The sequence below is a fragment of the Cottoperca gobio genome, chromosome 18 (genome assembly GCF_900634415.1).
Source record: "Cottoperca gobio chromosome 18, fCotGob3.1, whole genome shotgun sequence".
Taxonomy (NCBI): domain Eukaryota; kingdom Metazoa; phylum Chordata; class Actinopteri; order Perciformes; family Bovichtidae; genus Cottoperca; species Cottoperca gobio.
In genome coordinates, this window is record NC_041372.1 from 9,556,466 (window position 1) to 9,568,683 (window position 12,218).

General features: G+C 42.6%; 1 protein-coding gene across 4 annotated transcripts; it reads right to left on the minus strand.

Annotated features, from left to right (window-relative positions):
• Positions 1-315: 315 nt before the first annotated feature.
• LOC115023707 (phospholipid scramblase 1-like) lies at positions 316-6,967 on the minus strand. Of its 4 annotated transcripts, none has more exons than XM_029454917.1 (8): positions 6,810-6,967; positions 6,146-6,236; positions 4,172-4,464; positions 3,814-3,856; positions 3,392-3,612; positions 2,351-2,512; positions 1,924-2,085; positions 316-1,810 (listed from the first exon to the last, which is right to left on the minus strand). In XM_029454917.1, exons 2-8 carry the CDS (start codon positions 6,159-6,161, stop codon positions 1,751-1,753), a joined length of 957 nt encoding a protein of 318 aa, XP_029310777.1. In that variant the 5' UTR covers positions 6,162-6,236; positions 6,810-6,967; the 3' UTR covers positions 316-1,750. The 4 variants fall into 4 exon arrangements, with proteins under 4 accessions (XP_029310777.1, XP_029310778.1, XP_029310780.1 ...); XM_029454918.1 differs by lacking the exon at positions 6,810-6,967 and adding an exon at positions 6,350-6,389; XM_029454920.1 differs by lacking the exons at positions 6,146-6,236; positions 6,810-6,967 and adding an exon at positions 5,730-6,101.
• Between the last annotated feature and the right edge of the window lie 5,251 nt (positions 6,968-12,218).

Genomic DNA, 12,218 nt, shown 5'->3' on the forward strand with positions numbered 1-12,218 from the left:
AGAAGGGTGGCGCAGTATGATATTCAATAAGTGACCAGGCAGGGGAGGCTCCTTTTGGTGCATCTGAAGTAAGGTAGATGGATATTTAAAGCAATAAAGTGCATGTTGTATTTAGAACGGTACGCAGTAACTAAAGCAGACAGGTCTGACGTTAGAGAGAATGAGAGCCGGGGTTTCCTTCCAAAGCGTAGATCTGTTTTTTCCCTCAAGTGAAACCAGATGTTTCACATTTAGACTTTAGTTTCCGAGGGACTTCCCAAAAACCTTCCCGGACAATCATTGGAGCAGAAGAACATAAGACACAAACACTGTGGAAATGGATTAAATGGGTTTTTAATTTATTTCTGAAGTACAGGGGATTTTGTTCCGTAAAAAAAAAAAGTTTGATTCACAAGAAAAATGGTACAAAAGTTATCTGCTGCAGAAATTACTGATTAAAACCAATTACGCTGACACAATGAACAAACTACACTACATGTGCTATACATCCTTTGGATACGTTTTCCTTCCCTATAAGAGGTCAGACTGCAGAGGCTGGTGGTAACATGCGTGTATATAGGTCACACAGTGTAAGAGCAGTGGTCTGAATATGAGAGCACTAGTGGAGGCACACCCATGTTGTCTCAGAACAATGAACACGAGAAGGATTATTAAATGCAGAGCAAAGTGTTGCATTCAACAGCAAAAGGTTACATTTGCAAACATTAACCTGCCAGTTAATTCATTTTAAAACTGATTAAATAAGCCAACATGACTTTAACATTAGAATTTCACATTCAGTTCTCATTCTATAAAACTACAGGATGAAAACGTGTTTCCTTGAACCTGCCACTGACGAGGGTTTTCCAGCCGCTGTGAGGTTAACGGTTACTAACCTCACTTTCTCAATCTCTTTCAGATTATTCCTGTTTCTAACCTATAGTCTTGCTCCATCAGTGCACTGGCACATGTTCAAGGCTGTGACATCTGGAGACATTGGAGGGCGAGGTTTGTCAGTGGAGTCACGTCTCCACAGCAACCTCTAAACCGCAGAGGGAGCATGACGGCACTTCAGCCCATGAGAGTGTTGTTATGGTTATGTTGCCCAAGAGGGATTTGAGGTAGAGAAAGAGTACTTTGGTGAATACTGTCAAACATTTCCCTATATATGCTAAACAATGGCCGCCTGTTTGCCGATGTTCAGGTGTCATACAAAGCTTTTGTTCATTTATAATATGACTTTAGGCACAGCAGTGCTTTGAGCTGAATGCTAACCTGCAGATGTTCAGCAGGTATAATGCTTACCATGTTAGCTTGTTTGCATGCTAACCTGATTAGCACTAGCATGACTAGAAATACAACGCAATGAATACAGCCACAACAGTATTGCACTAATAATAATAATCATAATAATAATAACAAACACAAGGCACATATATGAAATGTAATAGCCAGTGTAGCATATGAGCACATGAAATCTCAGTTTGATACGTTCACGCACAAATAGATACTACAACGACGGAGGGTAAAGATTATTGGCAACGTGGCAGCTGGTATAAGTCACTAAGTTTGGATAGATTTCAAAAGCAATCCTTGGCAGGCATCTGGAATCAAGAGTTCATGAACTCATTTTGGTCTCGGTGGATAAAATGATGCTCGCTTTGGCAACATTTTGGCTGGAATCTGATGACGGAAGGATTTAGAAAAAAAGTGGAAACACAAAGTAAACGAACAGTGAGTGTATAACTGGCACTTCCCCTCCTTTTTCCTGTTATGAAAACACACTGCTGCGCTGATTGGCCTCCCCGACCTTCTCGAAGAACATGAAATCCTGCAAAGTGACAACAAAGAAGAACATTACATCGATTAGACAGAGGCAGCGAGTAGAACAGAAAAATGCAATTGGTGCTAGTCATAGCCGAAAAACTAAGAATATGGTCTTACGATGAGGAAACAGGCTCCCATGAGAACAGCTTTCATCTTCACGTCCATGTCCAGCGGGAACTGGATGCCAAAGTTGTCCGTGTCTGTGAAGACTTCCTTCAAAAGGCCGCTCCACTGCTTGCTGATGCGACCAATGGGCTTGTCACCATCTTTGCTCTTCAGCTGTAGAGTATTAAGAACAAGTATACTGTGATCGTATATGAAGCCAAACTTCAACTGTTCATTTAAAAAGAAATAGTTTTGGGAATGAGAAGATTCTCATGTCTGTTGGATATATATGAAGCTACAGCCAGCAGGCGATTAGCTTCGCTTTGCATAAAGACTGGCAAACAGCTGGCTCTGTTCAAAGGTATGGCTGTGGCTTCATATCTAAAAAGGACAGATATGAGCGTGGTATCCTCTAAACACAAAGATCCTCTGACCTCACCTCAAAGTTGACATCGCCACAGCAGTTGCAGGCAAAGCAGGGCCCCTCCAGTTTCATTAGGGTCTCCTTGTTAGCTCCCTGGATGGAAAACCTGGGCAGGCAAGGGTGCCAGTCCTGTTTGACGTAGCCTATGGTGGTACCCGGCGGTGCCTGGACCTCCATCTGTGGGTCACACACACACATGATTAAATACAGATACTAACGTGCCACAAAATTAGAAAGCCATCCCAGAGAGCTTAGAATCTGTCGTCATCTCTCGACACCGACAGCTATAAATAAAACATCACGGGGTTAGCATCTCACGCACGTCACATGGGACAGCAGGATTGATAAGTGGAACTCTGACTGCTCCATTGTGGTACAAAAAAAAAGGTCCAACAAAAGGTAACACATCTCACATGGCTCCTGTCTGGCCAGTAGACAGAACTGCAGTATGTGAGCGTAGCAGCTTGGGTTTGGGCCAATGGGAACACACGGTAGCCAGATCGCCAACGATTTGATTAAACAGAGAGAGAGAGAGAGAGAGCGTTCTCAGCGATGAGGTGGAGCGATGGCAGAGAATTGCGGGGAGTCTAGGAGATAGTTTGGACAGACAAAGGGCCATTCATAGTCTTAACAAACCCCTGCCTGAGCAGACTAGTGAACAAAGACATCCAAGCGCCACTCAGTAACTCAACAGTAACGCAAGGCGAAGGGAGGAAAGACAAAAGCCTATGAATATGAGCCGCACAGAGCAGGCACCGCTGTGAGGCTGCAGATCTGGAAGCTTAATGAACCAAATGAGTTTCATTCGTGCTATTAGCTGCTTTAACGCTTGGATGGAGTGAAAACCTGCCGGTATGATGCCCTAACCGGTAAAGCTACACTATGAACCAACTTCCTCTTTGGAAACTCTTCAGACGATCAATATGGTTAAATATTAACATTAACAATGGAACATTATCTTGGCACACTAAGTGAGAACTGAATGAACTGTTGAATGGGTACAATATTGGTCTTGTTGTTGTAAATCAATATAATATTGGGTTATTAAAAAGTGACCTCTTGCAGGCAGCAGGGAAACCAGCAGGAGACGCAGCGGAAAGGCCGTATGAGACGGATGACCTCCCGGTCCGTGGTGTCCTTGATCTTCATGTCGAAGCTGCGCAGTGAGCCGCAGCAGTTCCTGGTGCAGCAGTCGTTCTTCTCTTTGGCCTTGTAGATCTTTTGACCCAGACTGTTCTTTATCTCGTACTGGTTGTTGGTCTCGAACCCGATGAATGCTGGGCGGGAGAAAGGAAAACGGTGACGAAGAAAAGTGTAGATAAGTCGAGCATTCCAGGGACACGCGTCATTTTATTATGCTGATTTATACTGGGAGAGGTTTAAAGTTCGCCCGTGCACTAACTGCTGATGGTTATGTGCGGCTTACGGTACAAAGTGTCAAGTGTAGATACGACTAGACGACCAACAACAAGCATTACCTTCTAGGAGTTCCACTTTTTGATGGATCAGGATCTGGTCAATCTAAAACCACAGGATAAACAACTTTCAGAAAGAGAACAGTGCAGTAGTGTTCCTCTAAACAAGGGGAAAGGTGGAAACAAACTAGCTCTAGTCTGCTGCGTCGTCACGTCTGACGGGTTGGAGTCAAGAAGTCAGAGAATCTTTGTCTATATGGCTATGACACATGCGTTTATGTCAAATAAAACGTACACTGTAGGGTGCTACACAGTACACCCTCAGGTGCTCTTACGTGTAGCTTCTTATAAAAAACATGACATCAAAGAGTCATTATCAGCATGCTCCCAAACAGAAAAAATCTTAAAGTCTCTATCCTACCTGTGTGAGGTATTCGAGTCCCGGTGGGACCCCGACAGGAGCAGCAGCTGCCATAGCCGGGGAGATCCCTCCCTGAGGGGCTCCGTACTCCGGTACTGGAGCCGGGCCATGGCCGATCGGGCCAGGCTGATACATGACAGGAGGTTGGCCTTGATTGTAGCCCATGTTGAAGCCTGGTGGAGGGGCTTGACTAGGGTCTCCGTACCCCCCTTGTGGAACTGGATAAGGTGCAACAGAGTGGCCGCTGGGCTGAGTCATGGGGTATGACGAGTTGTTGTAAGGGCCTGGGTAACCTGGGGGAAGAAAGACATTGACAGTAGTTCAAACATGATCTCGTACAGGCTGATGCTTTCATTTGAATGAGACCGCACACACACACACACACACACACACACAGTCGAGTGAATGCTTCAAGTTCTCACCTAAAATAGAGGAATGTAGAGTGCAGAGACAAACATTCAGGTCAGCGTTGCACCACAGTGGTATAGAAGGAGGAAGTCATGATCCGTGTGCGTTTGGCTGATAGCAGCTGCTCTGTGCTCGTAAGTGTGCGTGTGTGTGTGTGTGTGTGTGTGTGTGTGTGTGTTTGGCTGATAGCAGCTGCTCTGTGCTCGTAAGTGTGAGTGTGATTACTGTGGATCATCCTGCTTTTCCCCGCTGGGACCACAGAGCCAATAAGCTACTTATTACCCAAGCCACAGGAGAGAGTGGAACACTCACAAGGAAGTACATAAACAGACAATAACTACGCTTGGACTCGCTCTTCAGGAATAGTAACTTCTCTTGTATTGTCATCAAGTCTCTTAAAAAGGGAGGTTTTTTTAAACAATTCCCCGATAACTCTTTATTTGGGCATGAATTCAACAGCAGCAACAGCTCATCTAACCACAGCAAACTAGACTAAATCAGTAAGGGTTTACAGCAGGGACTACTTTTTAGCGGCAGCCTGGATGCTTCATATCGTCTCGTAATTCAATAGTCTTCATTTAAACACGAGTTTGTTTCAGCTCGTTTGTCGCTTAAAAGTAAAGCTTATTAAATGTACTTTTAGTGAAACGTGTCATAGTCAGGCATGGGACTTCCTGATAATTATCCAAATAGGCTTAAAACCTTTAAAATGGTTCTAAAACTTTTTTTTTGCATAAATAAAAAGAAAATAGCAACATTGTGAGAGTATGATCTTTCTTACAGAATGTATTTTTCACTCCTCTACCATAAAAGCGAGCAAGACCCCTTTTTCATATCACTCGTATCACCCGTATCACCCGTCACCTACATCGTCCCATCCCTAGTCACAGTGACATCTGACCATGTGTTAAGCAGGATCTGTGTGTGTGTGTTGACGTGTGTGTGTGTTGACATGGCAGACCGGTCAGACAACAATCAGCTAAACTGTTTCAGAGGTCAAAGAAAAAAGTTTTCCATCAAACACCTGAAGTCAAAAAGAGGATGCAAGTCATCTGTTCTGTGAACTTTGAGGCTTGTTGTTGCACCACCTCGATCCGCATTCCTTTCTCTACTTACAGGAAACAAAACCGAATTTTGTGCACAGACTGACCTGCCCACACAACGGCACCTTTCACCTCCCAAACTGCTCTTTTCCATCCAGAGGGAGGAGTGTGCTGTACCAACGGACAATATCAGGAGTGTTTCGTGCAAGCATTCTGGGAATTCCTTTCAGATTTTCCCCAATTTGGGGAGGATAACATTCCTAAGAAAGGACGCTGAAGGAACCTGGGTGTCGATTCTCTTCACAATTATGCTCAGTGAAGAGGAAAGCGCGTAATCCCTTCAACAATGACAGCAGAAGTTGACATTATGGAAGATGAAGAAGTGTTAAAGCAACTCTACAACACAGCTATTAGTTCTTCTCATTCTCTGTCTTAAAAAGTCAAACCAAAAAGATAGAAATCTGAAAGCAAGCTCGTTATTTTTTCCCCACTTCCTAGTTGGTCCATGCGTTAAACTGCTTACCAGGAGGAGCAGACATGGCGAGGAGCTGGTTGGATCTTTTCTGGGCACGGAGTAAAATAATGTCGTACTTCCAGGTCCACTCCCTGGGTCTCTATGGGAAACCGGAGAAAACACAGGGAGGGTTAGGTCGGGAGTGATTGAAAGGGAGGGGGGGGGAGTGATGGTTCGTTACCAAACCACAATGGTTTACTAAGTATCCCATACTCAGAAGTCCAGGTCGTCCAATAAAAAGCATGTGATATTATGGAAACAAAAAAAAAAAATGGGCAGCTAGCTCTTTTGCTGTCGATGTAGCATGTTTTGAAAACCTGCATGGAAAAAGTGGGTGTGACAAGTTTGAACAAAAGCAGACCATGTATTTTTCCACTGGATCCTCCAATCCGTGCTTTTATTTTGATACCCCATTAGAAATAGCGAGAGAAAGTTGAACTTCCGGTTAAGACACAAATCAACCTTAAAAAACACAAATCCATCATTAGGAGTACTTTGTTTTTTTTTAAAAAGAAACTCAATAACCTTTCTACAACCTATACACATAGCCCTGCTTTCAGGCTTAATAGACCACACGCACACACACACACACACACACACACACGCGCGCACACACACGGTATTCTTGACATATTAACAAAAACAAAACCTGTAAATGTTGCAGAAGTCTCACCTCTCTGGAAGCTGGTTTCTTATCAGTCCAAATTACAGAAATGACAGTGAAAACAAATATGAAGTGGGGGAGAAATTCCCATACACGGTGCCAAGCAGCTTCTCTATCTTCTTAATAACCTGTTCCTCGTCCCTGCTCGCGCGCGGTCACTCCTCCTCCGCGTGCATATTTGTGATATTCTCCTCCCCTTTCATACGACCATGCACACACCAAGTCTAAACATAAGCGTTATCAATTATTTGGCGGTAATTGGGACTATGTTTTATCTATTTTAGTTTTTACTTGCTCTAGTATCAGGTTGGCTGTCACACTCAAGGACTTGCATTATGGGATGGGAACATGTTATTATAGGTAGCAGCAGAAACAAGTGGGAGTGGGTTAGTTAAACACGATGCATCAACCACCAAGGGGCGCCAATACCTCAGTAATGACAGGCTCATACTGTTTCCCTCTTTAACATTAGCATACAATGGAAAGTTAGCCTACAAACTACACCCTATGTAACAAACTACACCCTATGTAACAAACTACACCCTGTGTAACCTGAACACTGTTGGTAGTAGGATAAATAGTTAGTTGCAGTTACTTAAATGCAACCTTACCTTTACACTACAACACAAAAACATACATTAAAACCAAGCTGACCAAGCTAAATAATCTAAATCAAACAAATTACTAACCTGAAACGATCTAAAGTGCATGGATTTAAACTAATACTACATACAATTTAGGATTAAATTAAAGATCTACAGACTAACACTGAGTCAAATGAATAGGCCCTATGTGAAATAAGGAAGGGGTAATGTTAGCTAGTACCTTGCATACATTAGGCCTACTGATAAACCAGAAGCATCTTCTAGCATCTTTTATATTTTACAGTCCAAAAAAACAACAATAATAAGTCGAATGTATAACTTACAACCTGCCTGCTAACTTAGTTCAAAATTAACTTAGTTAAGTCTCCTGGATGTGTAAATAGGCAACAGTTTGCTATCATATAGCTTTTAATAGTGTTCAACTTTGCTGTTTGACTGTAGTTAATCTGACCCCTAGTGGCCAAACATCAATTTATTAAAAAGTTAATCTTTTATGTATAAATAAATCTAATTCTAAAAATCACAGAGGACATACTTGGCTTGTTAAATACACACAGTATTTAATTAAAACTAGTATTACTTGTATGTGAGAAGAATTCATGACAAGTAAAAGTCTTTTTTTATTTATAATTTCAAGTAGGAAGAAGTACAGATGTATTAGTGTCATAATGTAGAGTAGCCTATTTAAAGAATCGAAAGTAAACATATTATAATCTATTCTATTGTAAGTATATATAAGTCATTTCCAGTATCACACACAGGTGTAAAGAGTAATGAGCATGCCGGCTCACATTGTTAATGCTATTAGTGAGTCTGCCATATCCCAATTTATCAACACTGCCCTTTTGTACACAAAACACAAATCCCTGAATTGACATTAAATTTCTGGATCAATTCAATCTGAATTTCTGTTTGTTATTTATGATTTGAAAGTAAAAGTTTTTGAAGTTGGAAAGTTTTTCCATGTTAATCATTACTAGGTTTACATTTACGGAAGGAGCAGTCTTTGTCAAGTCTATATTTGGCACCCGCTGCAATGCCTGGTACTTATAGGGCACTGAACCTGGGCGGGGAGTGAGATTCAACCACACACACACACACACACACACACACACACACACACACACACACACACACACACACACACACACACACACACACACACACACACACACACAGAACACATTCAAACAGATGAAGCACACTTCTATATTACTATACTCTTGAGGAAACCAATCATCACCATCATCGAGCAGCTATAGCTATAACTAGCTAATCTGAAAAAGTTAAACCTTTGTCTAAATAAAAACGTTTTTTGTACTTTTGTAATTACTCATGATTAATTTATATTTAATACCACATATTATACTCAATGTATTAATGATATAAAATGAGTACAATGTAACATATACTTGATTTATTTGGATTAAACAAATCAGATATATTGTGTTAATTAGTAATCTTTAGAAGTGCTGGCAGGTGGATTTTGTTACCTTTGGAAGAATCATATCTTTAATTAACTTCAAGTACAATGTTGGAAAAATCACAGTTTATGTACAGGTTAGCCCACTTCAATCAAATCTGAAATTAATTTCAATATACTCCAATTAATTTAACTTTAACCGTTACCTTACCCAAACCAGACACTTAACTGTTGAGCTGGTTAGGCATTAACTTGGCCTCCAGCACCACCGTAAGGGATCTTGGCGTCATCTTTGATCAGGATCTGTCTTTTAACTCCCACATAAAACAAATCTCAAGGACTGCCTTCTTTCATCTACGTAACATTACAAACATAAGACACGTCCTGTCTCAAAATGATGCAGAAAAACTAGTCCATGCATTTGTTACTTCAAGGCTGGATTACTGCAACTCATTGTTATCAGGTTGTCCCAAAAAGTCGCTTAAGACTCTTCAGTTGATCCAAAATGCAGCGGCACGTGTATTGACAAGAACAAGGAAACGGGATCATATTACTCCTGTATTAGCTGCTCTGCACTGGCTCCCGGTAAAATACAGAATAGAATTTAGACTTACAAAGCAATTAATGGTCAGACTCCAGCATATCTTAAAGATCTCATAGTACCTTATAAACCAACTAGAGCATTGCGCTCCCAGACTGCAGGGTTACTTGTGGTTCCTAGAGTCTCTAAGAGTACAATGGGAGCCAGAGCCTTCAGCTATCAAGCTCCTCTCCAGTGGAACCAGCTTCCAGTTTGTGTTCGGGAGGCAGACACCCTCTCCACATTTAAGAGTAGGCTAAAGACTTTCCTTTTTGATAAAGCTTATAGTTAGGGCTGGATCAGGTTTGCCCTGGATCAGCCCCTAGTTATGCTGCTATAGGCTTAGACTGCCAGGGGACACCTCCCTGCTCTCTCCTTCCCTCTCCTCTCTTCTCTCCCTCCTCTCTTCTTCTCCCTCTCTATCTGTATACATTTATGTAAATGTATGTTACTAACTCATCATCCGGGGCATCATCCCCGGCGTGTCTGTATCTCTCATGTGGCAGGTTGCCACTGATAAAGTTTACGTCAGGATCATGAATCGTGGCTGCGCCTGCTGCCCTGGTCCTGCTGGACACCGGGAAGCCTTATTGACATTTTCCTGGATTCATCCAAACTTTCTCTTTTTCAACACAACATCATTTCTGTCAAATGTTGTATTTGTACTATGTTGTTTATCCTGTACACACAACATCTATTGCACGTCTGTCCGTCCTGGGAGAGGGATCCCTCCTCAGTCTCTCTCTGAGGTTTCTTACATTTTCCCCCTTTAATTATGGGGTTTCTTTTTTCCTTGTGCGATGCGAGGGTCTAAGGACAGAGGGTGTCGTAATCCTGTACAGTCTGTAAAGCACACTGAGACAAATGTATAATTTGTGATATTGGGCTATATAAATACATTTGATTTGATTTGATTTGATTTAACCACTTTTAACACAATTTTGAAGGCTTCTCCTTCAGTTTTCCTTCATCTTTGGGCAGACATTTGGTCATGTACTGCAACAATACAACACACACACACACACACACACACACACACACACACACACACACACACACACAGTCACACACCCAGCCAGAGGCTCCTAATGAGGCCTTTCCCTGATAATGGAGGTAATTAGTCCGGCCTATCTGGCCTCTGCCCCTGCTGACATGCTGCCAGCCTTGCCTCGGTTTATTTATACACGCCTGATCTATCAGCACTAGCTCTATGTTTGGTGGGCCTCAGTGTCCCAGAATAGAAATAATTAGGACAGGGCGGGAAAAGAGGAGAAATGAAAACGTGTCTGATTGTGCATACACTCACGGACCCCCCCCCCCCTCCGCCCCAGCCTCTGCCAATCTCTCCATCCATCCCTGCTACACTGTCTCCTCTCTGTTTTGTTTTCTGGAGACAGAGGCAGCGGCAGCAGGCAGGCGGGGGGAGTGTTGTGTGTGTGTGGTCTGGATTGGGTGGAAATCCGCCGGTGAAGTCAGGCAGAACAGAGTGATCAAGTTTTCCAGATGACCACACACACACTGGGGTCCTGATACCATCTCTGATCTCCCTGTCTCTGTGCTTCTCTTTCAAACACAAAAACATTTGATTCATGCAGATTTGATTATTGGATGAACTGATTAGTTAATTGATTTAAATTTTGACTGTCAATTAACTGTTTAAGTTTATCATTTATGTTATTTATTAAGCATAAATGCCAAATAATGGCTCGCTTTCCTTAGTTTCATGGCTTTTATGGTTGTTCTTACAATTTAATACAGATTTGAAATGGAACTGTATTTCATCAAGTCATTTTTGCTTGTTATTCTGATTCTATAACTCATATGAGAGGATATCAAAGAACAACAACTAAACCTTAAATGCAGATGGGAGTGAACAAGCTGACACCAGCCTGAGGGTAACTCAACAAAGACCTTATCGTGCTCCCATCTTCCCTCCTAACGGCTGCAAGGAACATGGAAGAGGGCGTGGGACAGCGCTTGTATGCATGTGCATACTTGTGTCAAGGCATGTTGTCAGCACTTAAAATCTCTTACGAGTGGCGTTAGAGGTTTGTCATTAATGATGACAATGCGACAAGGCGGCAGATGTAATTGGTATGTCTGAAGTCACATAGGCACACACACACACACACACACACACACACACACACACTCACTTAGCCTAAACAGCCACTGGTGCCAGTCCCATAATATAAACCCACCCTAGATGCATGGCTACAAATACCCTCCCCACTGATCAACAGCTCAGAGGACGCAGAGCTGCAACCATCGTCAGTTTTGAGGACAGATCTCCACGGAGAACACAGAAGATTTAAGGTGAGCATGTTGCTTCTTTTAACATTCACTTGATCGTGTGATTACTGTTACTGACTCTGGCTATCTTACTCTGTTCAGATGCTTTACTCCAGCTGTGTGATATCTCTCCTGGCTCTTTACATGTTGCCAGAGACATCTCCCGCTGTGTTGCCGAACAGATTCAGAAACAAAAGGGTAATAAGCCTCGACGTCCAACATCCTCGTCACTTTTTGGACAACTCAAATACCTTTCGAGCGTTTAATCCTATGTAGTCTAATTGTTTTTGTTTGTTTTAAATATGATTGTCGTCCTCAGGAAGTCAACTGGATGGACCGAGAGCTCTTCCCCCGCCTGCCCGATCACTCAGACCAGGGAGATCTCTCTGTGGGTGACGCTGCCGGGGAGATGGACAGGGACGGGGATGGTCGCCCCCCTCATTCAGAGACTTTCCTCGCCCCAACAGAGCACCTTGCTCTTCAACGCCAGAGCCAGTACCAGCGTAAAGCCAATGAAA

Excerpts from the sequence above, each read along its gene's own strand:
- LOC115023707 (XM_029454917.1), bottom strand. Across the intron at positions 3,613-3,813 it reads AAAAGTGGAACTCCTAGAAG|CATTCATCGGGTTCGAGACC; the intron begins GTAATGCTTGTT and ends TCTCCCGCCCAG. Across the intron at positions 2,513-3,391 it reads TTCCCTGCTGCCTGCAAGAG|ATGGAGGTCCAGGCACCGCC; the intron begins GTCACTTTTTAA and ends TGTGACCCACAG.